The sequence below is a fragment of the Oncorhynchus clarkii genome, chromosome 19 (assembly GCF_045791955.1).
Source record: "Oncorhynchus clarkii lewisi isolate Uvic-CL-2024 chromosome 19, UVic_Ocla_1.0, whole genome shotgun sequence".
Lineage (NCBI taxonomy): Eukaryota > Metazoa > Chordata > Actinopteri > Salmoniformes > Salmonidae > Oncorhynchus > Oncorhynchus clarkii.
This window is the reverse complement of record NC_092165.1, coordinates 50,641,334-50,668,011: the sequence shown is the minus strand read 5'-3', so window position 1 is coordinate 50,668,011 and position 26,678 is coordinate 50,641,334. Positions and strand designations below refer to the sequence as shown.

The 26,678-nt window shown below is 46.3% G+C and overlaps 1 protein-coding gene across 1 annotated transcript in view; it reads right to left on the bottom strand.

The window, feature by feature from the left end:
* LOC139374320 (protein GREB1-like) overlaps nt 1-24,738 on the bottom strand; it is a 39,687-nt gene extending 14,949 nt beyond the window's left edge. Inside the window, exons 1-14 of the mRNA XM_071115351.1 lie at nt 24,585-24,738; nt 24,154-24,261; nt 23,785-23,961; nt 20,765-20,947; nt 17,684-17,800; nt 17,408-17,533; nt 15,726-15,863; nt 13,478-13,600; nt 9,803-9,988; nt 9,502-9,659; nt 9,024-9,237; nt 8,696-8,824; nt 5,697-5,894; nt 5,236-5,433 (exon numbers count right to left, since the gene is read on the bottom strand). Coding sequence (XP_070971452.1) covers nt 5,236-5,433; nt 5,697-5,894; nt 8,696-8,824; nt 9,024-9,237; nt 9,502-9,659; nt 9,803-9,988; nt 13,478-13,600; nt 15,726-15,863; nt 17,408-17,533; nt 17,684-17,800; nt 20,765-20,947; nt 23,785-23,961; nt 24,154-24,261; nt 24,585-24,738 — 2,209 coding nt within the window. The remainder of the gene's footprint in view (nt 1-5,235; nt 5,434-5,696; nt 5,895-8,695; nt 8,825-9,023; nt 9,238-9,501; nt 9,660-9,802; nt 9,989-13,477; nt 13,601-15,725; nt 15,864-17,407; nt 17,534-17,683; nt 17,801-20,764; nt 20,948-23,784; nt 23,962-24,153; nt 24,262-24,584) is intronic.
* Nucleotides 24,739-26,678: the final 1,940 nt, after the last annotated feature.

Here is a 26,678-nt window from a genome sequence, read left to right as displayed (position 1 = left end):
AACCCTAAATGGTTCTCAAGTAGATTACTAAGAAAAGCTCATCCATTGTTTAAAAATTGCCTTTGTGCAGGTTGCCATGTCTCATTTTCGATTAATTGAAGGATCAAAGGATCTGTCTTTTTCAAACAAGCATTGCAGAGCTGGCTACAATTTCAATTTCATCCCCCTGAAAATATATATATTACAACAAATATTATGGCTGAACTCAAATGTGCTGGTTGATAAAATACCTGTATTTATGGGAAATATGTTTGAAAAGGGTATTTTGTTCTTAAATTCTATTGTAAATTGTAATGGTACCGATTCCATGGTACAGGGTGTATCCTAGATCTGAATGAATGAAATATTCTTATTAAATACTTTTTCTTTACATAGTTGAATGTGCTGATAACAAAATCACACAAAAATTATCAATGGAAATCAAATTTATCAACCCATGGAGGTCTGGATTTGGAGTCACACTCAAAATTAAAGTGGAAAACCACACTACAGCCTGATCCAACTTTGATGTAATGTCCTTAAAACAAGTCCAAATGAGGCTCAGTAGTGTGTGTGGCCTCCACGTGCCTGTATGACCTCCCTACAACGCCTGGGGATGCACCTGATGAGGTGGTGGATGGTCTCCTGAGGGATCTCCTCCCAGACCTGGACTAAAGCATCCGCCAACTCCTGGACAGTCTGTGGTGCAACGTGGCGAGACATGATGTCCCAGATGTGCTCAATTGGATTCAGGTCTGGGGAACGGGCGGGCCAGTCCATAGCATCTTGCAGGAACTGCTGACACACTCCAGCCACATGAGGTCTAGCATTGTCTTGCATTAGGAGGAACCCAGGGCAAACCGCACCAGCATATGGTTTCACAAGGGGTCTGAGGATCTCATCTCGGTACCTAATGGCAGTCAGGCTACCTCTGGCGAGCACATGGAGGGCTGTGCGGCCCCCCAAAGAAATGCCACCCCACACCATGACTGACCCACCGCCAAACCGGTCATGCTGGAGGATGTTGCAGGCAGCAGAACGTTCTCCACGGCGTCTCCAGACTCTGCCACATCTGTCATATGTGCTCAGTGTGCTCACTATGTGCTCACTGTGAAGAGCACAGGGCGTCAGTGGCGAATTTGCCAATCTTGGTGTTCTCTGGCAAATGCCAAACGTCCTGCATGGTGTTGGGCTGTAAGCATAACCCCCACCTGTGGACGTCGGGCCCTCATACCACCCTCATGGAGTCTGTTTCTGACCGTTTGAGCAGACACATGCACATTTGTGGCCTGCTGGAGGTCATTTTGCAGGGCTCTGGCAGTGCTCCTCCTGCTCCTCCTTGCACAAAGGCGGAGGTAGCGGTCCTGCTGCTGGGTTGTTGCCCTCCTACGGCCTCCTCCACGTCTCCTGATGTACTGGCCTGTCTCCTGGTAGCGCCTCCATGCTCTGGACACTACGCTGACAGACACAGCAAACCTTCTTGCCACAGCTCGCATTGATGTGCCATCCTGGATGAGCTGCACTACCTGAGCCACTTGTGTGGGTTGTAGACTCCGTCTCATGCTATCACTAGAGTGAAAGCACCAGTTCAAAAGTGACCAAAACATCAGCCAGGAAGCATAGGAACTGAGAAGTGGTCCGTGGTCACCACCTGCAGAACCACTCCTTTATTGGGGGTGTCTTGCTAATTGCCTATAATTTCCACCTGTTGTCTATTCCATTTGCACAACAGCATGTGAAATGTATTGTCAATCAGTGTTGCTTCCTAAGTGGACAGTTTGATTTCACAGAAGTGTGATTGACTTGGAGTTACATTGTGTTGTTTAAGTGTTCCCTTTATTTTTTTGAGCAGTGTACTCGTAGTAGTAAAAGTATTTATCTTCAACACGCAATCTGTAGATTCTATTCGATTAGATAGATTGAAATTGTACGTTAAACATCATAGCATAGTTGAAAGATATGTGTTGCATAGAAATACGAAGTGGGTGGCCAGCAGAGATAGATGGGATGGGCTGAGGGAAGCTGAGGGTTGGGATGGGCTGAGGGAAGCTGAGGGTTGGGATGGGCTGAGGGAAGCTGAGGGTTGGGATGGGCTGAGGGAAGCTGAGGGTTGGGATGGGCTGAGGGAAGCTGAGGGTTGGGATGGGCTGAGGGAAGCTGAGGGTTGGGATGGGCTGAGGGAAGCTGAGGGTTGGGATGGGCTGAGGGAAGCTGAGGGTTGGGATGGGCTGAGGGAAGCTGAGGGTTGGGATGGGCTGAGGGAAGCTGAGGGTTGGGATGTGGAATTGGAGACAAGTGGGAGTGGAGTTGCTGTGTGAGAGAATGATGGTCAAAAGATAAAGAAAAAAAACACAATATAAGTACATTTGAATGACACTAAGTGGCAGTGTTTTTACAACTACTGCTGGTTTGCCTGAGGCTGATGCTGTTTGTGTTTGTACACATGCATATACACACACTCTCATTCAAATAAACACATGAACACAAGAACACACACACACATGTAATAGTGCCAGACATGCACACAAACATATACAGTTGGCATTGCTGTTCTGATTTCAGTTGTCCTTGATGTCCTTTGTTTTAAATGTATTATTGTTATTATAATGTTGTTGTTTTTTGCATTGTTGTTTGCTGTTTTCTTCTGTCTTTTCCTTGTTTCTCTTTAGTTCATTCTCTTGGTGGTCGGTGCATTGGGGGGTTCTTGGGGTTGGGGAATGGAATTCATTGTTTTGTTTTATTTTCCGGGCGGAGAGGACTGTGGCAGGGGTCTAGAATGGTTGAGGGACAGCTATTGGGGAACTGTGGGGGGATCTTGGAGGGTTCGGGTTTCACAAGATTGTGATCATGAAAAAGGAAACTATGACATATATTTTATATCACTATCATGCACACGCACCCTCACACATAAGGATGGCTCTGTTGCAGAAAGACTGATACATGTTTGATAGTGTCTTGATGCTGTAGTGTTTGTACTTCATGTTCTAACACTTGACCTTTTTAGGGATAGGGGGCAGCATTTTCATTTTGGATGAATTGCGTGCCCATAGTGAACTGCCTCCTACTCTGTCCCAGATGCTAATATATTCATATTATTATTACTATTGGATAGAAAACACTCTGAAGTTTCTAAAACTGTTTGAATGATGTCTGTGAGTATAACAGAACTCGTATGGCAGGCAAACTTACAAACAGGAAGTGGAAATTCTGGAGCTGGTTTATTTTCAACTCATCGCCTATTCACATCCCAGTAAGATATGGATCTGTTCACACTTCCTACACCTTCCACTAGATGTCAACAGTCAGTAGAACGTGGAATGAAGTCTTTAGCGGGATGTGGGACTGGATGGCAGCTATTTGAGTCAGTGGTCTGGCAGAATGCCAGTTCCTAGTTACGCGCAGTACTTATTATATCACCATGCGTTCCATTACTTTGTAGACAAAAACGAATGCTCCGGTTGGAACATTATTGGAAATATATGATAATAACATCCTGAAGATTGATTCTCTATTTAGTTTGGCCAGTTTATTCGACCTGGAAGTTTTCGTCCGAGTTCGCCTGGACCAGCGTCCGCTTTTGGACATGTGAACTAAACATGCTAGCAAAAGTAGCTAATTGGACACTAGTAATGGACATTATCGAACAAAACAACGATTTATTGCGGAACTAAAATTCTGGGCATTGCATTCTGATGAAGGATCATCAAAGGTAAGGGAATATTTATGATGTAATTTCGTATTTCTGTTGATTCCAACATGGCGGAGAAATATTGTTACTTCTGAGCGCCATCTCAGATTATTGCATGGTATGCTTTTTTGTAAAGTTAAAAAAAAATCTGACACAGTGGTTGCATTAAGAACAAGTGTATCTTTTAATTATATGTAAAACATGTATCTTTCATCAAAGTTTATGATGAGTATTTCTGTTATTTGACGTAGCTCTCTGCAATTATTCAGGATATTTTTCTGAACATGGCGCCAATGTAAACCGAGATTTGTGGATATAAATATGCATATTATCGAACAAAACATAAATGTATTGTGTAACATGATGTCCTATGAGTGTCATCTGATGAAGATTATCAAAGGTAGTGATTAATTTGATCTCTAATTCTGCTTTTGTGACTCTATCTTTGGCTGGGAAAAATGGCTGTTGTTTTTGGGATTTGGTAGTGATCTAACATAAATATATGTTGTGTTTTCGCTGTAAAACATTTAAAAAATCGGACATGAAGGGTAGATTAACACGATGTTTATCTTTCATTTTCTGTATTGGACTTGTTAATGTGTGAAAGTTAAATATTTCAAAAAAATATTTTTGAATTTCCCGCGCTGCCTTTTCAGCGGAATGTTGGGGGGGGTCCGTTAGCGGAACGCATGTCCTAGACAGGCTAATGTTACCCCTTCCTTGTGTTTTTTGTAATAAATAATTATATAAAAAAAGAAAAGTAAAAGAAAGAAGAAGAGGAGTCTGTGGAATAGAAGTAAAAGAAACAGAAGAGGAGAAAGACGAGGTAAGAGCGGAAGATAAAAACGAGGTAAGAGAGGAGGAGGGAAGAGAGGAGGATTAAGACAAGGTAAGAGAGGAGGAGGGAAGAGAGGAGGATAAAGACGAGGTAAGAGAGGAGGAGGGAAGAGAGGAGGATAAAGACGAGGTAAGAGAGGAGGAGGGAAGAGAGGAGGATAAAGACGAGGTAAGAGCGGAAGATAAAAACGAGGTAAGAGAGGAGGAGGGAAGAGAGGAGGATTAAGACAAGGTAAGAGAGGAGGAGGGAAGAGAGGAGGATAAAGACGAGGTAAGAGAGGAGGAGGGAAGAGAGGAGGATAAAGACGAGGTAAGAGAGGAGGAGGGAAGAGAGGAGGATAAAGACGAGGTAAGAGGGGAGGAGGGAAGAGAGGAGGATAAAGACGAGGTAAGAGAGGAGGAGGGAAGAGAGGAGGACAAAGACAAGGTAAGAGAGAAGGATAAAGACGAGGTAAGAGAGGAGGAGGGAAGAGAGGAGGATAAAGACGAGGTAAGAGAGGAGGGAAGAGAGGAGGATAAAGACGAGGTAAGAGAGGAGGAGGGAAGAGAGGAGGATAAAGACGAGGTAAGAGAGGAGGATAAAGACGAGGTAAGAGAGGAGGAGGGAAGAGAGGAGGATAAAGATGAGGTAAGAGAGGAGGAGGGAAGAGAGGAGGATAAAGACGAGGTAAGAGAGGAGGAGGGAAGAGAGGAGGATAAAGACGAGGTAAGAGAGGAGGAGGGACAGTTACCTGAGTTCCAGAGATGCAGTACAGTCTGTTGGAAGGTGACCTCAGAAGGAGGGACACAGATGAGGAAGTGGACCCTGTCGAAGGAGTCCAGGTCCAGGTTCTGAGTACTGGAGTCAGCGATGGCGCACACATTGGACAGCAGCTTCCTGGCTACCACCAACTGGATGGGCCGCACCTCCCGCCACTCCACACGGTACTCTACACACACACACACACACACACACACACACACACACACACACACACACACACACACACACACACACACACACACACACACACACACACACACACACACACGTGGAAACACACTTATTAGACACAATGTATACACACAAAGCATCTATGCGCAAGCACGGACACAAAATCACACACACAGACACAAATTCAATTCAACACACACATACAGTATGTAGCTCAGTCAGACTACAAACATTTCCTGATCAGTGTGTGTGTCTCACCTGAGCAGGAGTCCTTGGGGCTCTCTGCTCTGTCTGTGTGTGTGTCTCTGGCTGGCTCTTTGGGGATGCCTGTAGCTCTGTCTGTCTGTCTGTCTACAGGCCTGCTGTCTCCTGTACACTCCTGACTGATGGACAGGAGGGTCAGTTGGCTCCTGTTCTCCACAGCAGCACTCTCCAGCAACACATCTACATCACCTTCTGACACACACACACACACACACACACACACACACACACACACACACACACACACACACACACACACACACACACACACACACACACACACACACACACACACACACACAGATACAGTAAATCCAAACCATTAGTATAAGATGTGTAAATATACACAAACACACCATATCTCTCTCTTTCTCTTTCTCACTAGCTCATTATATCTCAATTCAATTCAATTCAAAGGTCTTTATTGGCATGGGAAACATATATTACGTAACATTGCCAAAGCAAGTGAAGTAGATAATAAACAAAAGAGAAATAAACAATAAAAATGAACAGTAAACATTACACTCACAGAAGTTCCAAAACAATAACGACATTACAAATGTCATATATACAGTACCTTGCGAAAGTATTCTGCCCCCTTGAACTTTGTGACCTTTTGCCACATTTCAGGCTTCAAACATAAAGATATAAAACTGTATTTTTTTGTGAAGAATCAACAACAAGTGGGACACAATCATGAAGTGGAACGACATTTATTGGATATTTCAAACTTTTTTAACAAATCAAAAACTGAAAAATTGGGCGTGCAAAATTATTCAGTCCCTTTACTTTCAGTGCAGCAAACTCTCTCCAGAAGTTCAGTGAGGATCTCTGAATGATCCAATGTTGACCTAAATGACTAATGATGATAAATACAATCCACCTGTGTGTAATCAAGTCTCCGTATAAATGTACCTGCACTGTGATAGTCTCAGAGGTCCGTTAAAAGCGCAGAGAGCATCATGAAGAACAAGGAACACACCAGGCAGGTCCGAGATACTGTTGTGAAGAAGTTTAAAGCCGGATTTGGATACAAAAAGATTTCCCAAGCTTTCCCAAACATCCCAAGGAGCACTGTGCAAGCGATAATATTGAAATGGAAGGAGTATCAGACCACTGCAAATCTACCAAGACCTGGCCGTCCCTCTAAACTTTCAGCTCATACAAGGAGAAGACTGATCAGAGATGCAGCCAAGAGGCCCATGATCACTCTGGATGAACTGCAGAGATCTACAGCTGAGGTGGGAGACTCTGTCCATAGGACAACAATCAGTCGTATATTGCACAAATCTGGCCTTTATGGAAGAGTGGCAAGAAGAAAGCCATTTCTTAAAGATATCCATAAAAAGTGTTGTTTAAAGTTTGCCACAAGCCACCTGGGAGACACACCAAACATGTGGAAGAAGGTGCTCTGGTCAGATGAAACCAAAATTGAACTTTTTGGCAACAATGCAAAACGTTATGTTTGGCGTAAAAGCAACACAGCTGAACACACCATCCCCACTGTCAAACATGGTGGTGGCAGCATCATGGTTTGGGCCTGCTTTTCTTCAGCAGGGACAGGGAAGATGGTTAAAATTGATGGGAAGATGGATGGAGCCAAATACAGGACCATTCTGGAAGAAAACCTGATGGAGTCGGGAGATGGGACGGAGATTTGTCTTCCAACAAGACAATGATCCAAAACATAAAGCAAAATCTACAATGGAATGGTTCAAAAATAAACATATCCAGGTGTTAGAATGGCCAAGTCAAAGTCCAGACCTGAATCCAATCGAGAATCTGTGGAAAGAACTGAAAACTGCTGTTCACAAATGCTCTCCATCCAACCTCACTAAGCTCGAGCTGTTTTGCAAGGAGGAATGGGAAAAAATGTCAGTCTCTCGATGTGCAAAACTGATAGAGACATACCCCAAGCGACTTACAGCTGTAATCGCAGCAAAAGGTGGCGCTACAAAGTATTAACTTAAGGGGGCTGAATCATTTTGCACGCCCAATTTTTCAGTTTTTGATTTGTTAAAAAAGTTTAAAATATCCAATAAATGTTGTTCCACTTCATGATTGTGTCCCACTTGTTGTTGATTCTTCACAAAAAAATACAGTTTTATATCTTTATGTTTGAAGCCTGAAATGTGGCAAAAGGTCGCAAAGTTCAAGGGGGCCGAATACTTTCGCAAGGCACTGTATATATATATTTATATATATATATATATATATACAGTGTTATAATGATGTTCAAATAGTTAAGGTACAAAAGGGAAATGGTCATATATTTGACAGAAGGTTAGGAAGTGTGTCACATTCTGACCTTAGTTCTTTTGTTATGTCTTTGTTTTAGTATGGTCAGGGCATGAGTTCGGTGGGTTGTCTATGTTCCTTTTTCTATGTTTTGGGATTTCTGTGTTTGGCCTGGTATGGTTCTCAGAGGCAGCTGTTTATCGTTGTCCCTGATTGAGAACCATACTTAGGTAGCCTGGTTTCACTTTTGAGTGGTGGGTGATTATTTTCCGTGTCAGTGTTTGTGCCACACGGGGCCGCTTCATTTGTTTCACTTTGTTATTTTGTATTTTTGTAGTGTTCAGTTTGTCTTATTAAAATGGACACATACCATGTTGCAAATTGGTCCGACCTCTCTTACTCCTCATCAGAGGAAGACGACGAACGTTACAAAGTGCAGCTCAGTTTCCACCTCATTTTGTGGGCAGTGAGCACATAGTCTGTCTTCTCTTGAGAGCCATTCCTGCCTACGGTGGCCTTTCTCAATAGCAAGGCTATGCTCACTGAGTCTGTACATAGTCAAAGCTTTCCTTAAGTTTGGGTCAGTCACAGTGGTCAGGTATGTCTCTCGCTCTCATTCTGTCGCTCTCTCTCTGTGTGTCTCTCTCTCTGTGTTTCTGTGTCTCTTTCTCTCTCTCTCTCTCTCTCCACCCCCCCTTCACACTCACTCACTCACTCACTCACTCACTCACTCACTCACTCACTCACTCACTCACCAGGTCCCAGAGAGTTGCAGAAGGTAGTGAGCTCCTGGGTCATGCCAGAGGACAGCTGTTGACTGATCTCTCTCAGACTATCACTGGGACTGAACATCCCCTCAGTCAGGGCACGACACTGGTGTTGACCTACAACACACACACACACACACACACACACACACACACACACACACACACACACACACACACACACACACACACACACACACACACACACACACACACACACACACACACACACACACACACACACACAGTTCACTTACAGATAAAGGAACCCACAACAAAAATGACACCCCCCCTCCCAATCCCTCTACACACACACCTGTCACCACCATGCAAGACTCTGTCTCCTGTCCCTTGGCTGTACAGATGATGACCACATAGTTGGTATGAGCCAGCTGTCCCTCCATCAGCCTACTGAAGGTGTCAGACAACCCTAGAGCCATCGAGACCTTCTCCCCCAGAACCACCACTCCCTCCCCACATGACGAGGCTGCCAGTTTGGCCAGCCAGGGCAGCTGGGAGGGGGTGAGGGACTGGGCCTGGGGCAGTGGAAGCCCAGGCAGGGTGTAGGGAGCCTGGGGGAGGGAGAGGCCAGGCTGGGCCTGGGGCAGCGGACGCCCAGGCAGGGTGTAGGGAGCCTGGGGGAGGGAGAGGCCAGGCTGGGCCTGGGGCAGTGGAAGCCCAGGCAGGGTGTAGGGAGCCTGGGGGAGGGAGAGGCCAGGCTGGGCCTGGGGCAGTGGAAGCCCAGGCAGGGTGTAGGGAGCCTGGGGGAGGGGGAGGGAGAGGCCAGGCTGGGCCTGGGGCATTGGAAGCCCAGGCAGGGTGTAGGGAGCCTGGGGGAGGGAGAGGCCAGGCTGGGGCTGCTGGTACTGGCGAATCTCACTGAGGTGGGACTCTCTCCAGGAACGCATGAAGATCTGCTCCAGGTCCTCAATCAGCAGGACCTGGTCTGGACCTGCAGGGACACGACATTAACCAGGTACTACCAACTAGGTTTTTACACACTGTCTCAATGTAATAGTACATTCTGCACAATTTAGGGTGCTATTCAATCTGTATCGCTGAAGTGTTACAGATGGCCTTCTCTCTCTCTCTCACCTAGTTGCACCAGGTAGTACACAGTGAGTAGTATCTGCATCTCTACAGACAGGGGCTGTATGGGAGAGGGTCCGTAGTGTTGGTAGACCCTGGGCAGGGCCTGGCAGTTCTGATAGCAGCTCTGGAGCAGGGAACTGACCTGCACATCAGACACCTTACCACTCAGCCGAGGTAGGCTGCCATGACCTGGGACCGGAGACAAAACACACACAGGTCACACACACGGGTCACACACGGGTCACACACAAGGGTCATACACACGGGTCACACACACGGGTCATACACACGGGTCACACACACGGGTCACACACAAAGGTCACACACACGGGTCACACACAAAGGTCACACACACTGGTCACACACACAGGATCAGATCATGGGAAAATGGAGAGATAATGGATACCCCTAAGGAGTGGAGGGATGGAGGGATGAGGGGTGATAGGAGGAGAGGTGGAGGGATGGGGGGATGAGGGGGGATAGGAGGAGGGGTGGAGGGATGGAGGGACAGACAGGTAGAATAACAGATTGAGGTGAAGGGGTGGTTGAGAGCAAGAAAGACAGACAGACAGACAGACAGACAGACAGACAGACAGACAGACAGACAGACAGACCGGTGGAGTAACAGATTGAGGTGAAGGGGTGGTTGAGAGAGAGAGAGAGAGACAGACAGACAGACAGACAGACAGACAGGTGGAGTAGCAGATTGAGGTGAAGGGGTGGTTGAGAGAGAGAGAGAGAGAGAGAGAGAGAGAGAGAGAGAGAGACAGACAGACAGGTGGAGTAACAGATTGAGGTGAAGGGGTGGTTGAGAGAGAGAGAGAGAGAGAGAGAGAGAGAGAGAGAGAGACAGACAGACAGACAGGTGGAGTAACAGATTGAGGTGAAGGGGTGATTGACAGACAGACAGACAGACAGGTGGAGTAACAGATTGAGGTGAAGGGGTGGTTGAGACACAGACAGACAGACAGACAGACAGACAGACAGACAGACAGACAGACAGACAGACAGACAGAAAGAAAGACAGGTGGAGTAGCAGATTGAGGTGAAGGGGTGGTTGAGAGAGAGACAGACAGACAGACAGGTGGAGTAACAGATTGAGGTGAAGGGGTGGTTGACAGACAGACAGACAGACAGACAGACAGGTGGAGTAACAGATTGAGGTGAAGGGGTGATTGACAGACAGACAGACAGACAGACAGACAGGTGGAGTAACAGATTGAGGTGAAGGGGTGATTGACAGACAGACAGACAGACAGACAGACAGACAGACAGGTGGAGTAACAGATTGAGGTGAAGGGGTGATTGACAGACAGACAGACAGACAGACAGACAGGTGGAGTAACTGATTGAGGTGAAGGGGTGGTTGACAGACAGACAGACAGACAGACAGACAGACAGACAGACAGACAGAAAGACAGAAAGAAAGACAGGTGGAGTAGCAGATTGAGGTAAAGGGGTGGTTGAGAGCAAGAAAGACAGACAGACAGACAGGTGGAGTAACAGATTGAGGTGAAGGGGTGGTTGAGAGAGAGAGAGACAGACAGACAGACAGACAGACAGACAGACAGACAGGTGGGGTAACAGATTGAGGTGAAGGGGTGGTTGAGAGAGAGAGAGACAGACAGGTGGAGTAGCAGATTGAGGTGAAGGGGTGGTTGAGAGAGAGAGAGAGAGAGAGAGAGAGAGAGAGACAGACAGACAGACAGACAGACAGACAGGTGGAGTAACAGATTGAGGTGAAGGGGTGGTTGAGAGAGAGAGACAGACAGACAGACAGACAGGTGGAGTAACTGATTGAGGTGAAGGGGTGGTTGAGAGACAGACAGACAGACAGGTGGAGTAACTGATTGAGGTGAAGGGGTGGTTGAGAGAGAGAGACAGACAGACAGACAGGTGGAGTAACTGATTGAGGTGAAGGGGTGGTTGAGAGAGAGAGAGGGACAGACAGACAGACAGACAGACAGGTGGAGTAACTGATTGAGGTGAAGGGGTGGTTGACAGACAGACAGACAGACAGACAGACAGACAGACAGACAGACAGACAGACAGACAGACAGACAGGTGGAGTAACTGATTGAGGTGAAGGGGTGGATACGAAATGCTTCAGTCTGGTTTTAGACCCCATCATGTTTCAATGAAACATGGTGAATCCCCAAAATTGCCCTCGCTAGAAGCCTGTGTTTCAGACATAAGGAAGTAAATGGCTGCAAACTTTCTACTTTTAAACTCAGACAAAACAGAGATGCTTGATCTAGGTCCCAAGAAACAAAGAGATCTTCTGTTGAATCTGACAATTCATCTTGATGGTTGTACAGTCGTCTCAAATAAAACTGTGAAGGACCTCGGCGTTACTCTGGACCCTGATCTCTCTTTTGACAAACATATCAAGACTGTTTCAAGGACAGCTTTTTCCATCTACGTAACATTGCAAAAATCAGAAACTTTCTGTCCAAAAATGATGCAGAAAAATTAATCCATGCTTTTGTTACTTCTAGGTTAGACTACTGTAATGCTCTACTTTCCGGTTACCCGGATAAAGCACTAAATAAACTTCAGTTAGTGCTAAATACGGCTGCTATAATCCTGACTAGAACCAAAAAATGTGATCATATTACTCCAGTGCTAGCTTCCCTACACTGGCGTCCTGTTAAGGCAAGGGCTGATTTCAAGGATTTACTGCTAACCTACAAAGCATTACATGGGCTTGCTCCTACCTATCTTTCTGATTTGGTCCTGCCGTACATACCTACACGTACGCTACGGTCACAAGACGTGTGACCTACCTGGCATGATGACTCCTTGCTGTCCCCAGTCAACCTGGCCGTGCTGCTGCTCCAGTTTCAACTGTTCTGCCTGCAGCTATGGAACCCTGACCTGTTCACCGGACGTGCTACCTGTCCCAGACCTGCTGTTTTCAACTCTCTAGAGATAGTAGGAGTGGTAGAGATACTCTTAATGATCTGCTATGAAAAGCCAACTGACATTTACTCCTGAGGTGCTGACTTGCTGCACCCTCGACAACTACTGTGATTATTATTATTTGACCATGCTGGTCATTTATGAACATTCTAACATCTTGGCCATGTTCTGTTATAATCTCCACCCGGCACAGCCAGAAGAGGACTGGCCACCCCTCATAGCCTGGTTCCTCTCTAGGTTTCTTCCTAGGTTTTGGCCTTTCTAGGGAGTTCTTCCTAGCCACCGTGCTTCTACACCTGCATTGTTGCTGTTTGGGGTTTTAGGCTGGGTTTCTGTACAGCACTTTGAGATATCAGCTGATGTAAGAAGGGCTATATAAATACATTTGATTTGATTTGAGGGGGTGGTTGATAGAGAGAGAGGGACAGACAGACAGACAGACAGGTGGAGTAACAGATTGAGGTGAAGGGGTGGCTATAGGAGGACCATTCTGTCCACTGCTAAGCTAAGAGGCTTTAAGACAGTGGCTCAGACTCCAGTCCTCAAGGACCACAGTGTTTGCTGAGTTTTGTTGCAATCTTGCATTTAATGTCACTGAGGTACAGGAACTACACACACACACACACACACACACACACACACACACACACACACACACACACACACACACACACACACACACACACACACACACACACACACACACACACACACACACACACACACACACACACACACACACACACTCAGTCTGACCACTGAAGATGATTGGCTGGAGTCTGCAGGTGTGTAGCAGCTGATCAGGCACTGTGACAGACGGCCCGGGAGGAGAGGGGGAGTTGGAGGACCCCTGGGACAGACTCACTGGAGGGGCATTGTCTGTGGACACAGGAACACAGTACGTAGCAAAAAAGAAGAGAGACACTGATACAATGGTAACTACACCCTGTAGGAGACTGATACAGTGGTAACTACACCCTGTAGAAGACTGATTCAGTGGTAACTACACCCTGTAGGAGACTGATACAGTGGTAACTACACCCTGTAGAAGACTGATACAGTGGTAACTACACCCTGTAGAAGACTGATACAATGGTAACTACACCCTGTAGGAGACTGATACAGTGGTAACTACACCCTGTAGAAGACTGATTCAGTGGTAACTACACCCTGTAGGAGACTGATACAGTGGTAACTACACCCTGTAGAAGACTGATACAGTGGTAACTACACCCTGTAGAAGACTGATACAATGGTAACTACACCCTGTAGAAGACTGATACAATGGTAACTACACCCTGTAGGAGACTGATACAGTGGTAACTAAACCCTGTAGAAGACTGATACAATGGTAACTACACCCTGTAGGAGACTTATACAGTGGTAACTACACCCTGTAGAAGACTGATACAGTGGTAACTACACCCTGTAGAAGACTGATACAATGGTAACAACACCCTGTAGGAGACTGATACAGTGGTAACTAAACCCTGTAGAAGACTGATACAATGGTAACTACACCCTGTAGGAGACTGATACAATGGTAACTACACCCTGTAGGAGACTGATACAGTGGTAACTAAACCCTGAAGAAGACTGATACAGTGGTAACTACACCCTGTAGAAGACTGATACAGTGGTAACTAAACCCTGAAGAAGACTGATACAGTGGTAACTACACCCTGTAGAAGACTGATACAGTGGTAACTACACCCTGTAGAAGACTGATTCAGTGGTAACTACACCCTGTAGAAGACTGATACAGTGGTAACTACACCCTGTAGAAGACTGATACAGTGGTAATTACACCCTGTAGAAGACTGATACAGTGGTTACTAAACCTTGTAGAAGACTGATACAGTGGTATCTACACCCTGTAGAAGACTGATACAGTGGTAACTACACCCTGTAGAAGACTGAAACAGTGGTAACTACACCCTGTAGAAGACTGATACAGTGGTAACTACACCCTGTAGAAGACTGATACAGTGGTAACTACACCCTGTAGAAGACTAATACAGTGGTAACTACACCCTGTAGAAGACTGAAACAGTGGTAACTACACCCTGTAGAAGACTGATACAGTGGTAACTACACCCTGTAGAAGACTGATTCAGTGGTAACTACACCCTGTAGAAGACTGATACAGTGGTAACTACACCCTGAAGAAGAGTGATACAGTGGTAACTACACCCTGTAGCAGACTGATTCAGTGGTAACTACACCCTGTAGACGACTGATACAGTGGTAATTACACCCTGTAGAAGACTGGTACAGTGGTAACTACACCCTGAAGAAGAGTGATAGAGTGGTATCTACACCCTGTAGAAGACTGATTCAGTGGTAACTACACCCTGTAGAAGACTGATACAGTGGTAACTACACCCTGTAGAAGACTGATACAGTGGTAATTACACCCTGTAGAAGACTGATACAGTGGTTACTAAACCTTGTAGAAGACTGATACAGTGGTAACTACACCCTGTAGAAGACTGATACAGTGGTAATTACACCCTGTAGAAGACTAATACAGTGGTATCTACACCCTGTAGAAGACTGATACAGTGGTAACTACACCCTGTAGAAGACTGAAACAGTGGTAACTACACCCTGTAGAAGACTGATACAGTGGTAACTACACCCTGTAGAAGACTGATACAGTGGTAACTACACCCTGTAGAAGACTAATACAGTGGTAACTACACCCTGTAGAAGACTGATACAGTGGTAACTACACCCTGTAGAAGACTGATACAATGGTAACTACACCCTGTAGAAGACTGAAACAGTGGTAACTACACCCTGTAGAAGACTGAAACAGTGGTAACTACACCCTGTAGAAGACACACACGTACGCACACACACACACACACACACACACACACACACACACACACACACACACACACACACACACACACACACACACACACACACACACACACACACACACACAAGCTCTCTCTCTCTCTCTCTCTCTCTCTCTCTCTCTGAGCTCTCCTACCTGGTTTGGTCCAATTGGTGAGTGATGAGGAAGAGGAGGAGGAAGATAGGGGGGTCTTCACAGCAGACTCAGCCCCAGCAGAAGACTCAGGAGACCAGCCTTTGTGTCTCTTTTTAGGCGGTCCCGTATTGAGTGTACCTGACAGGACAAGCAACACATTATTATGTATGTATTGGGCGTGAGGGATGTTTCAGAAAGCACAGAATGATGTCATCTTGAAGAACAGCTGACATTCATTCATTATATCATACGGCACCCTAAATTCTGTTTCACTTTGTTTCTTTGTTTCTTTGTTCATTAATTTATACTACTTTTATCCAACAGATCAGCCAACCAGTCAACCAACCAACCAGCCAGCCAGCCAGTCAACCAGCTAGCCAGTCTACCAGCCAGCCAGCCAGTCAGTCAACCAGCCAGCCAGCCAATCAATCAACCATCCAGTCAACCAGGCAGTCAACCAGCCAGCCAGCCAGCCAGCCAATCAGTCAACCAGCCAGTCAACCAGCCAGCCAGCCAATCAGTCAACCAGCCAGCCAGCCAGCCAATCAGTCAACCAGCCAGTCAACCAGCCAGCCAGCCAATCAGTCAACCAGCCAGTCAGCCAGCCAGCCAGCCAGCCACTGCAGTATAACTGTAGCTCAGTATTGATCATAAAGATAGCATGGTCTTTGTTATACATTAACCAGCTCCTCCTCTTCCCCTCTATACATGCTGTCTTCCCTCACCACTCTGCCTGCTCTCTTCTTATGCAGCAACAGAGACAAAGACCAAAGGGCCCACGTGTTGAAACACCCCTATCAAAACCCAGAGTGGCAGGAAGGAAACCTTCAACTTTACAACTAAGACTGAGAATGAGACGGCCGGAAAGAGAGAGAGACGGAAAGAGAGAGGGGGGAAGAGAGAAAGAGGGAAAGAGAGAGTGAGGGAAAGAGAGAGTGAGGGAAAGAGAGAGAGGGAAAGAGAGAGGGAAAGAGAGAGAGGGAAAGAGAGAGAGGGAAAGAGAGAAAGGGAAGAGAGAAAGGGGGAAAGAAAGAGGGAAAGAGAAAGAGAGAGTCTATTATTTTGAAACTTTTGTCATTGTAATATTTACTGTTAATTTCTGATTGTTTATTTCACTTTTGTTTATTATCTACTTCACTTGCTTTGGCAATGTTAACATGTTTCCCATGCCAATAAAGCCCTTTGAATTGAATTGAATTGAAAGATAATTACTTTTTACTGCCCTGCTTTTATTGAGTTCAGGGATAGAGGAAGGAAGAGGCAGAGAAAAGAGAGAGGTAGACTTTTAGTGGGGAAGTGTTGCTGAATGAAAGAGGGTCGTAACAATATGGGCCCACGCACACAATACAGCCGTCTCCTACTGGGTACTTTAGACTGATAAAACACAGAAGCTCTCCCTTTCAGGGGGAGGTGGGAAGATGAGAGAAAGGGGAGGGGAGGCTACAATGATAACACACACATTTAAAGGCATGCCTCCTACCCCATAGAGATTCTAGAATGAATATGTCATTCTATGTTGTACGCCTTCATAATGATACATAAACAAACATGCATACAAGTATAGAAACACATGCACGACACGTCTGCACACACACACACACACACACACACACACACACACACACACACACACACACACACACACACACACACACACACACACACACACACACACGGGTTACCTATAACTGTGGGTCTCCCAGGTCCTTTCGACAGTATGGGAGTCTGGGGCAGAGGATTCTGGGATAGGGGGATGTGGCTCCCGTTGCCCAGGGGAGGGGGGGCAATGGGTTCTAAAGGGAAACTGGCTAGAGGAGCGAAAAACAACAACAATGGTAATCTAGCAGACACTTACATAGTGTGTGTGTGTGGAGGGGGGATTTATGTGAGTGTGTGCACGGTATGTGTGTGTGTGGGTATGTCTGTGAGTATGTGTGTGTATTTGTGTGTGTGTGTACCTGTGTAGTTCCCGGGTGTGTGTGCAGGGTGAGCGGTGACTGCTGGGTTGGGGAAGTGATTGTCTGAGGTTACATGCCCGTCAGAGGCGTTGGGCACTGTCTGTCTCCCTCTGCTCTCTGAAAAGACAGAATCGACAGTATACAATACAATCGACAATACAGTAACACACAATACTAATTTGAGAGAACTAATGTTTTTTTTCTTCCAATAAGAGCACTAGAGTCACTCCAGTGATTATGATAATGTAAATGGTACTAACGTGTTAATGTAAGCTCTACTCTAGTTACTGTACTGTAGCTCTGAAACTCATTCCAAACCCCCTTCCTGTTCAGTCAGGGAGCATTAGACTGCCCAGCATGTAGCTGGACTAACTGTCTCTGTCCTGTGAAACATCACAGGCTTAATCAGTAACACAGTAAGTCTAGCCACAGGCTCTGACTCCTATTTACCCTCTGACTCCTGTCCTAAACCCTGACCCCAGACCTCTGCCCTCCACACCTGTAAAGACAGGTAGGGTCACAGACCCCCCCCCCATCCTAAATACACCTCCCCCAGACAAGCCCTGTCTACAAAATTACAGCATAGAAACACAGGAGAGCGTTAACCACTGATATAAACTATCTCTCTCTCTCTCTCTCTAATCTCTCTCTCTCTCTTTCTAATCTCTCTCTCTCTCTAATCTCTCTCTCTCTCTCTCTCTCTAATCTCTCTCTATTAACTCTCTCTCTCTCTAATCTCTCTCTCTAATCTCTCTCTCTCTAATCTCTCTCTCTCTAATCTCTCTCTCTAATCTCTCTCTCTAATCTCTCTAATCGCTCTCTGTTTCTCTCTCTCTCTCTTTGTCTCTCTCTCTCTAATCTCTCTCTCTCTCTCTCTCTCTCTAATCTCTCTCTCTAATCTCTCTCTCTCTCTCTAATCTCTCTCTCTCTCTCTCTCTAATCTCTCTCTATTAACTCTCTCTCTCTCTAATCTCTCTCTCTAATCTCTCTCTCTCTAATCTCTCTATCTCTCTAATCTCTCTCTCTCTCCAATCGCTCTCTCTAATCTCTCTCTCTAATCTCTCTCTCTCTCTAATCTCTCTCTATTAACTCTCTCTCTCTCTAATCTCTCTCTCTAATCTCTCTCTCTCTAATCTCTCTATCTCTCTAATCTCTCTCTCTCTCCAATCGCTCTCTCTAATCTCTCTCTCTAATCTCTCTCTCTCTCTAATCTCTCTCTATTAACTCTCTCTCTCTCTAATCTCTCTCTCCAATCTCTCTCTCTAATCTCTCTCTCTAATCTCTCTCTCTCTCTCTCTCTCTCTAATCTCTCTAATCTCTCTCTGTCTCTCTCTCTGTCTCTCGCTCTCTAATCTCTCTCTCTCTCTCTAATATCTCTCTCTCTCTAATCTCTCTCTCTCTCTAATCTCTCTCTCTCGCTCTCTCTCTCGCTCTCTCTCAATTCAAGGGGCGTTATTGGCATGGGAAACATATGTTTACATTGCCAAAGCAAGTGAAATAGATAATAAACAATAGTGAAATAAACAATAAAATGAACAGTAAACATTACACTCACAGAAGTTCCAAAATAATAAAGATATTTCAAATGTCCTATTATGTCTATATACAGTGTTGTAACGATGTGCAAGTAGTTAAAGAAAATAAATAATCATAAATATGGGATGTATTTACAATGGTGTTTGTTCTTCACTTCAAGGTTGCCCTTTTCAAATGATTTGTGGGTCTGTGTAATCTGAAGGGAACATGTGTCTCTAATATGGCCATAGATTTGGTAGGAGGTTAGGAAGTGAAGCTCAGTTTCCACCTCATTTTGTGGGCAGTGTGCACATAGCCTGTCTTCCCTTGATAGCCAGGTCTACCTATGGCAGCCTTTCTCAATAGCAAGGCTATGCTCACTGAGTCTGTACATAGTCAAACGTTCCCCTTACGTTTGGGTCAGTCACAGTGGTCAGGTATTCTGCCACTGTGTACTCTCTGTTTAGGGCCAAATAGCATTCTAGTTTGCTCAGTTTTTTTGTTAATTCTTTCCAATGTGTCAAGTAATTCTCTTTTTGTTTTCTCATGTTTTGGTTGGGTCTAATTGTGTTGCTGTCCTGGGGCTTATGTTTGTGAACAGAGCCCCCGGACCAGCTTGCTTAGGGGGCTCTTCTCCAGGTTAATTTCTCTGTAGGTGATGACTTTGTTATGGAAGGTTTGGGAATCGCTTCCATTTAGGTGTTTGTAAAATGTAATGGCTATTTTCTGGATTTTGATAATTAGCAGGTATCAGCTTAAATCTACTATGCATGCATAATTTGCTGTTTTACGTTGTACACAGAGGATATTTTTTGCAGAATTCTGCATGCAAAGTCTCAATTATTTTTGTCAAACTAAGATTTACTCTCAGGGCCCAGGTCTGGGCCGGGTGCTGCAGACTGTTCTTGTGCTCTTTCCAATTCATTAATACATATGCTGAAGAGGGTGGGGTTTAAGATGCATCCCTGTCTCACCCCACGGCCCTGTGGAAAGAAATGTGTGTTTTCTGCCATTTTTAATCACATACTTGTTGTTTATGTACATGGATTTTATAATGTTGTATGTTTTTCCCCCCAACACCCCTTTCCATCAATTTGTATAGCAGACCCTTGAGCCAAATTGATTCAAAAGCTTATTTAGAAATCCACAAAGCATACGAAGACTTTGCCTTTATTTTGGTTTGTTTACTTGTGCAATTAGCGTGTGCAGGGTGAATACGTACAGTCCTTTGGTAAAAAGCCTATTTGAAATTTGCTCAGCTCCTAAGTGGCGCAGTGGTCTAGGGCACTACATCTCAGTGCTAGAGGCGTCACTACAGGCCCTGGTTTGATTCCAGGCTGTATTACAACCGGATGGGATTTGGAGTCCCATAGGGCGGTGCACAATTGGCCCAGCGTTGTCCGGGTTAGGTTAGGGTTTGGCAGGGATAGGCCATCATTGTAAAAAACAATTTGTTCTTAACTGACTTGTCTAGTTAAATAAAGGTTGAAAAAATGAAGTATATTGTTTTCACTGAGGAAATGTACGAGTCTACAGTTAATGCAGAGGATCCCCCTGCCGTCTTACCAAGGCCCTTCCAGCAGATAGCAGCCCCTCTGACCAGCTGTCCCTGGTTGTTCCTGTACAGATGGTACTTTAAGTGCTTCTGTTTCTTGGGCTGGGTGCTCAGCTTCAGGTTGATGTGGTTGGAGAATTCTGTGAAGTAGCGAAAACCCTTCTCTCCACAGCCTATACAGTTCCCCGAGAACCCTGAGGATGACCACACAAACACTGGGTCAGTGTGTGTGTGTATCATGTGGTGACTCAGTGGAGTAACAGTAACACTTTTCTCCCGTAGCAAGAGAAAGAGTGTGTGAGTGATGATTTTTCCATGGTTACAGCTGGGCTGTGGGTTGGTGTTCCGGGTGTGTGTGTTTGTGTGTGTGTATGTGTGTGTGTGTATGTGTGTAGCAGAGCCCAGGTGGAGGGACTAATAATGTGTGTCTGTGTATGTGTGTAGCAGAGCCCAGGTAGAGGGACTAATAATGTGTGTGTGTATGTGTGTAGCAGAGCCCAGGTAGAGGGACTAATAATGTGTGTGTGTATGTGTGTAGCAGAGCCCAGGTCGAGGGACTAATAATGTGTGTGTATGTGTGTAGCAGAGCCCAGGTAGAGCGACTAATAATGTGTGTGTGTGTATGTGTGTAGCAGAGCCCAGGTAGAGGGACTAATAATGTGTGTGTGACTGCAGTCAGCTACCCTGACCATGTTCTGTAGCTGCTGCTAACCCCACTCTTGCTCTCTCATTGTAGCTGCTGCCAACCCCACTCCCCTCTCTCATTGTAGCTGCTGCCAACCCCACTCCCCTCTCTCATTGTAGCTGCTGCCAACCCCACTCTCGCTCTCTCATTGTAGCTGCTGCCAACCCCACTCCCCTCTCTCATTGTAGCTGCTGCCAACCCCACTCTCCCTCTCTCATTGTAGCTGCTGCTAACCCCACTCTCCCTCTCTCATTGTAGCTGCTGCCAACCCCACTCTCCCTCTCTCATTGTAGCTGCTGCCAACCCCACTCTCCCTCTCTCATTGTAGCTGCTGCTAACCCCACTCTCCCTCTCTCATTGTAGCTGCTGCCAACCCCACTCTCCCTCTCATTGTTGCTGCTGCTAACCCCTCTCCCTCTCTCATTGTAGCTGCTGCCAACCCCACTCTCCCTCTCTCATTGTAGCTGCTGCCAACCCCACTCTCCCTCTCATTGTAGCTGCTGCTAAACCCACTCTCCCTCTCTCATTGTAGCTGCTGCCAACCCCACTCTCCCTCTCTCATTGTAGCTGCTGCTAACCCCACTCTCCCTATCTCATTGTAGCTGCTGTCAACCCTACTCTCCCTCTCTCATGGTGGCTGCTGCCAAGCCCTCTCTCCCTCTCCAATTGTAGCTGCTGCTAACCCCACTCTCCCTCTCTCATTGTATCTGCTGCTAACCCCATTCTCCCTAACTCATTGTAGCTGCTGTCAACCCCTCTCCCGCTCTCATTGTAGCTGCTGCTAACCCCACTCTCCCTCTCTCATTGTAGCTGCTGCCAACCCCACTCTCCTTCTCTCATTGTAGCTGCTGCCAACCCAACTCTCCCTCTCTCATTGTAGCTGCCACTAACCCCACTCTCCATCTCATTGTAGCTGCTGCCAACCCCACTCTCCTTCTCTCATTGTAGCTGCTGCCAACCCAACTCTCCCTCTCTCATTGTAGCTGCCACTAACCCCACTCTCCATCTCATTGTAGCTGCTGCTAACCCCACTCTCGCTCTCTCATTGTAGCTGCTGTCAATCCCACTCCCCTCTCTCATTGTAGCTGCTGCCAACCCCACTCCCCCTCTCTCATTGTAGCTGCTGCCAACCCAACTCTCCATTTCTCATTGTAGCTGCCACTAACCCCACTCTCCCTCTCATTGTAGCTGCTGCTAACCCCACTCTTGCTCTCTCATTGTAGCTGCTGCCAACCCCACTCCCCTCTCTCATTGTAGCTGCTGCCAACCCCACTCCCCTCTCTCATTGTAGCTGCTGCCAACCCCACTCTCGCTCTCTCATTGTAGCTGCTGCCAACCCCACTCCCCTCTCTCATTGTAGCTGCTGCCAACCCCACTCTCCCTCTCTCATTGTAGCTGCTGCTAACCCCACTCTCCCTCTCTCATTGTAGCTGCTGCCAACCCCACTCTCCCTCTCTCATTGTAGCTGCTGCCAACCCCACTCTCCCTCTCTCATTGTAGCTGCTGCTAACCCCACTCTCCCTCTCTCATTGTAGCTGCTGCCAACCCCACTCTCCCTCTCATTGTTGCTGCTGCTAACCCCTCTCCCTCTCTCATTGTAGCTGCTGCCAACCCCACTCTCCCTCTCTCATTGTAGCTGCTGCCAACCCCACTCTCCCTCTCATTGTAGCTGCTGCTAAACCCACTCTCCCTCTCTCATTGTAGCTGCTGCCAACCCCACTCTCCCTCTGATTGTAGCTGCTGCTAGCCCCACTCTCCCTCTCTCATTGTAGCTGCTGCCAACCCCACTCTCCCTCTCTCATTGTAGCTGCTGCCAACCCCACTCTCCCTCTCTCATTGTAGCTGCTGCCAACCCCACTCTCCCTCTCATTGTAGCTGCTGCTAACCCCACTCTCCCTCTCTCATTGTAGCTGCTGCCAACCCCACTCTCCCTCTCATTGTAGCTGCTGCTAACCCCACTCTCCCTCTCTCATTGTAGCTGCTGCCAACCCCACTCTCCCTCTCATTGTAGCTGCTGCTAACCCCACTCTCCCCCTCTCATTGTAGCTGCTGCTAACCCCACTCTCCCTCTCTCATTGTAGCTGCTGCCAACCCCACTCTCCCTCTCATTGTAGCTGCTGCTAACCCCACTCTCCCTCTCATTGTAGCTGCTGCTAACCCCACTCTCCCTCTGTCCATCCATCTAACTGCAAACCTCACTCCACCGCCACTCTTTCTCAATCTCTTCAATCTCTTTCTCCCTGTCTATCCTCTCACCTTTAACCTTTCTTTTCCTTCCCGCTGGACCAGGGGTTGCCTAGCCCTGCTACAGACTGGGCTTTATATATGTGTGTGTGTGTGTCTCACCCAGCAGTGCGTTGCATCCCCGTTCATCGGGCAGGAACCTGTGGTCGACTGCACACACCAGCAGGGTGTCTGGTGCGCCTGCAGACAAGGCCCCTACCAGCTGGAATCCTGGGGGCACGTCTTGAGGCTCTGACACCAGGGAGGATAGACGCAGGTCTCTACCCGCCTGGCAGAATCCTGAGAAGGACACACACACACACGCATAGGTAGGCACACACACACACCCACACGCATGCACACACAAACTGTTAAACAGTGTTACCCTAACCTGTAACCAGACAGACAGAGATCTCTTTCCTCCAGACAGTACGCAGGCCAGGCAGCGTAAGACAGTGGGGGGGTGGAGCTGAGGGAACCGTGTGTTCGTACCGTCCGTCGTGCAGCATCCCTCTGGTGTGGGCTTCATCTTGTACGGGACGGGAGGGCTGTTGGACTCTGAGCCATCTTCCTCCTCCTCATCCTCATTCTCTACCCGGCCTAATGACACACACATGCTCATTACAGAGTGTTATAACACACTCACACTCACACACAAGTGCGCACACCAGGGGAGGCTGCTAATAATTGCTGGAACAGAGCAAATGGAATGGCATAAAACCATTTGTTTGATGTATTTGATACCATTCCACCTATTCTGCTCCAGTCATTACCACAAGCTCGTCCTAGACAATTATGGTGCCAACAACCTCCTGTGGCACACATATACAGAAACACACACACACACACACACACACACACACACACACACACACACACACACACACACACACACACACACACACACACACACACACACACACCGTTGTGCAGGGTTGGCTGCTTTGCCTCCAGGTAGAGCTGTGAGAAGACAGGCCGTGGCACCACAGTGTTGGAGCGGAGAGAAGCCTCAATGGAGTTATGAAGCACCTCCTCAAAACGTGTGGTCCTCAACTGGCCTGCATACGAGTTCCCCATCGCACACCTACACACACAGGATTAAACACACACCAGTTCAACATGACCTTGTTCATTACTGCTTAACAGCTTCACATAACCTCTTCTACACACACGCACACGCACGCACACGATCACACTCATCCAGAGTCATCTCTCTCTCAATAATACATATGGCACTGTTGTCCCTTCATCTGTCACCTAGGGCAACGTTTGTGGCATGTCATATTTCCCCCTATCAATACTGTGACAGGGTGAGAAGGTGAGCCAGTGACTAAAACCCATGCTGGTCAACATCCCTTTCTTAAAATATCTTTAAGAAACTGAACCCAGAAAGAAAAAAAAGGATAAAAAACAAACATTCTAAACACGTCAAATAAATGGCCTTTTCTTCATGTGATTTTCTTTGTTAGATATGTTGACAATGCTGTGAAGAAAACTTCCTGAAAGTGACAGTTGATTGGTTGCTTCAAGAAAACATAGGAAGAGACAGAGCAAAACTACTCAAACTTCCAGTTCCCCTATCAGTGAATATGATTAGGTAACTAGAGAGATTAGCACCTTATTAATTTTCCCTTTAGTGCTTTAACTATTTGTACATCGCTACAACACAGTAATGTCTTTCACATGTATTTTTTCTTTTGGAACTTGTGTGATGGTAATATTTGCTGTTCACTTTTTATTGTTTATTTCACTTTTGTTTATCCATTTCACTTGCTTTGGCAATATAAACATGTTTCCCATGCCAATAAAGCCCTTTGAATTGAATTGAAAGGTGGGGAGAGAGAGAGAGCGAGGTATAGAGGAGATGGACCCACTGGTTGCCCTCTAAGTTACAGAGAGCTGGTAGTCCCATCCACCAAACTACCAGGTGTGAAACAGGGAATGAACTCAGGGGGTATGCTCATTTGTAATAGAGCAGACCTAACTCACTCTATTAAATTCATCAAAACAAGAACATTTTACAAAAGGAAGGAAATGATCTCAACAAATCAAAATGTCCACCTGTGTGCTACTTATATCCACCCATTAGAATCCCCATACTTTAATGAAGACAGCTTCTCCATCCTGGAGGGGGAAATCATTCATATCCAGGCACAGGGACATGTACTAGTCTGTGGCGACCTAAATGCCAGAACTGGACAAGAACCTGACACCCTCAGCGCACAGGGGGACAAACACCTACTTGGAGGTGACAGCATTCCCTCCCCCATAGGCACAACTACGACAATATAACCAATAAAAACGGGTAACTCCTGCAGCTCTGTCGCACGCTGGGTATGCACATAGTCAGTGGTAGGCTTCGAGGGGACTCCTACGGTAGGTACACCTATAGCTCATCTCTTGGCAGTAGTACTGTTGACTACTTTATCACTGACCTCAACCCAGAGTCTCTCAGAGCGTTCACAGTCAGCCCACTAACTCCCCTATCAGACCACAGCAAAATCACAGTCTACTTGAACAGAGCAACACTCAATCATGAGCAGTGGAGGCTCCTCAGTAAAATTTCATGAAAATAAAAAATTTGAAGCATTAAAAATGTATCCTTTTTAGATAAAACTATACTAAATATGTTCATACAGTGCCTTGCGAAAGTATTCGCCCCCCTTGAACTTTGCGACCTTTTGCCACATTTCAGGCTTCAAACATAAAGATATAAAACTGTATTTTTTTGTGAAGAATCAACAACAAGTGGGACACAATCATGAAGTGGAACGACATTTATTGGATATTTCAAACTTTTTTAACAAATCAAAAACTGAAAAATTGGGCGTGCAAAATTATTCAGCCCCTTTACTTTCAGTGCAGCAAACTCTCTCCAGAAGTTCAGTGAGGATCTCTGAATGATCCAATGTTGACCTAAATGACTAATGATGATAAATACAATCCACCTGTGTGTAATCAAGTCTCCGTATAAATGCACCTGCACTGTGATAGTCTCAGAGGTCCGTTAAAAGCGC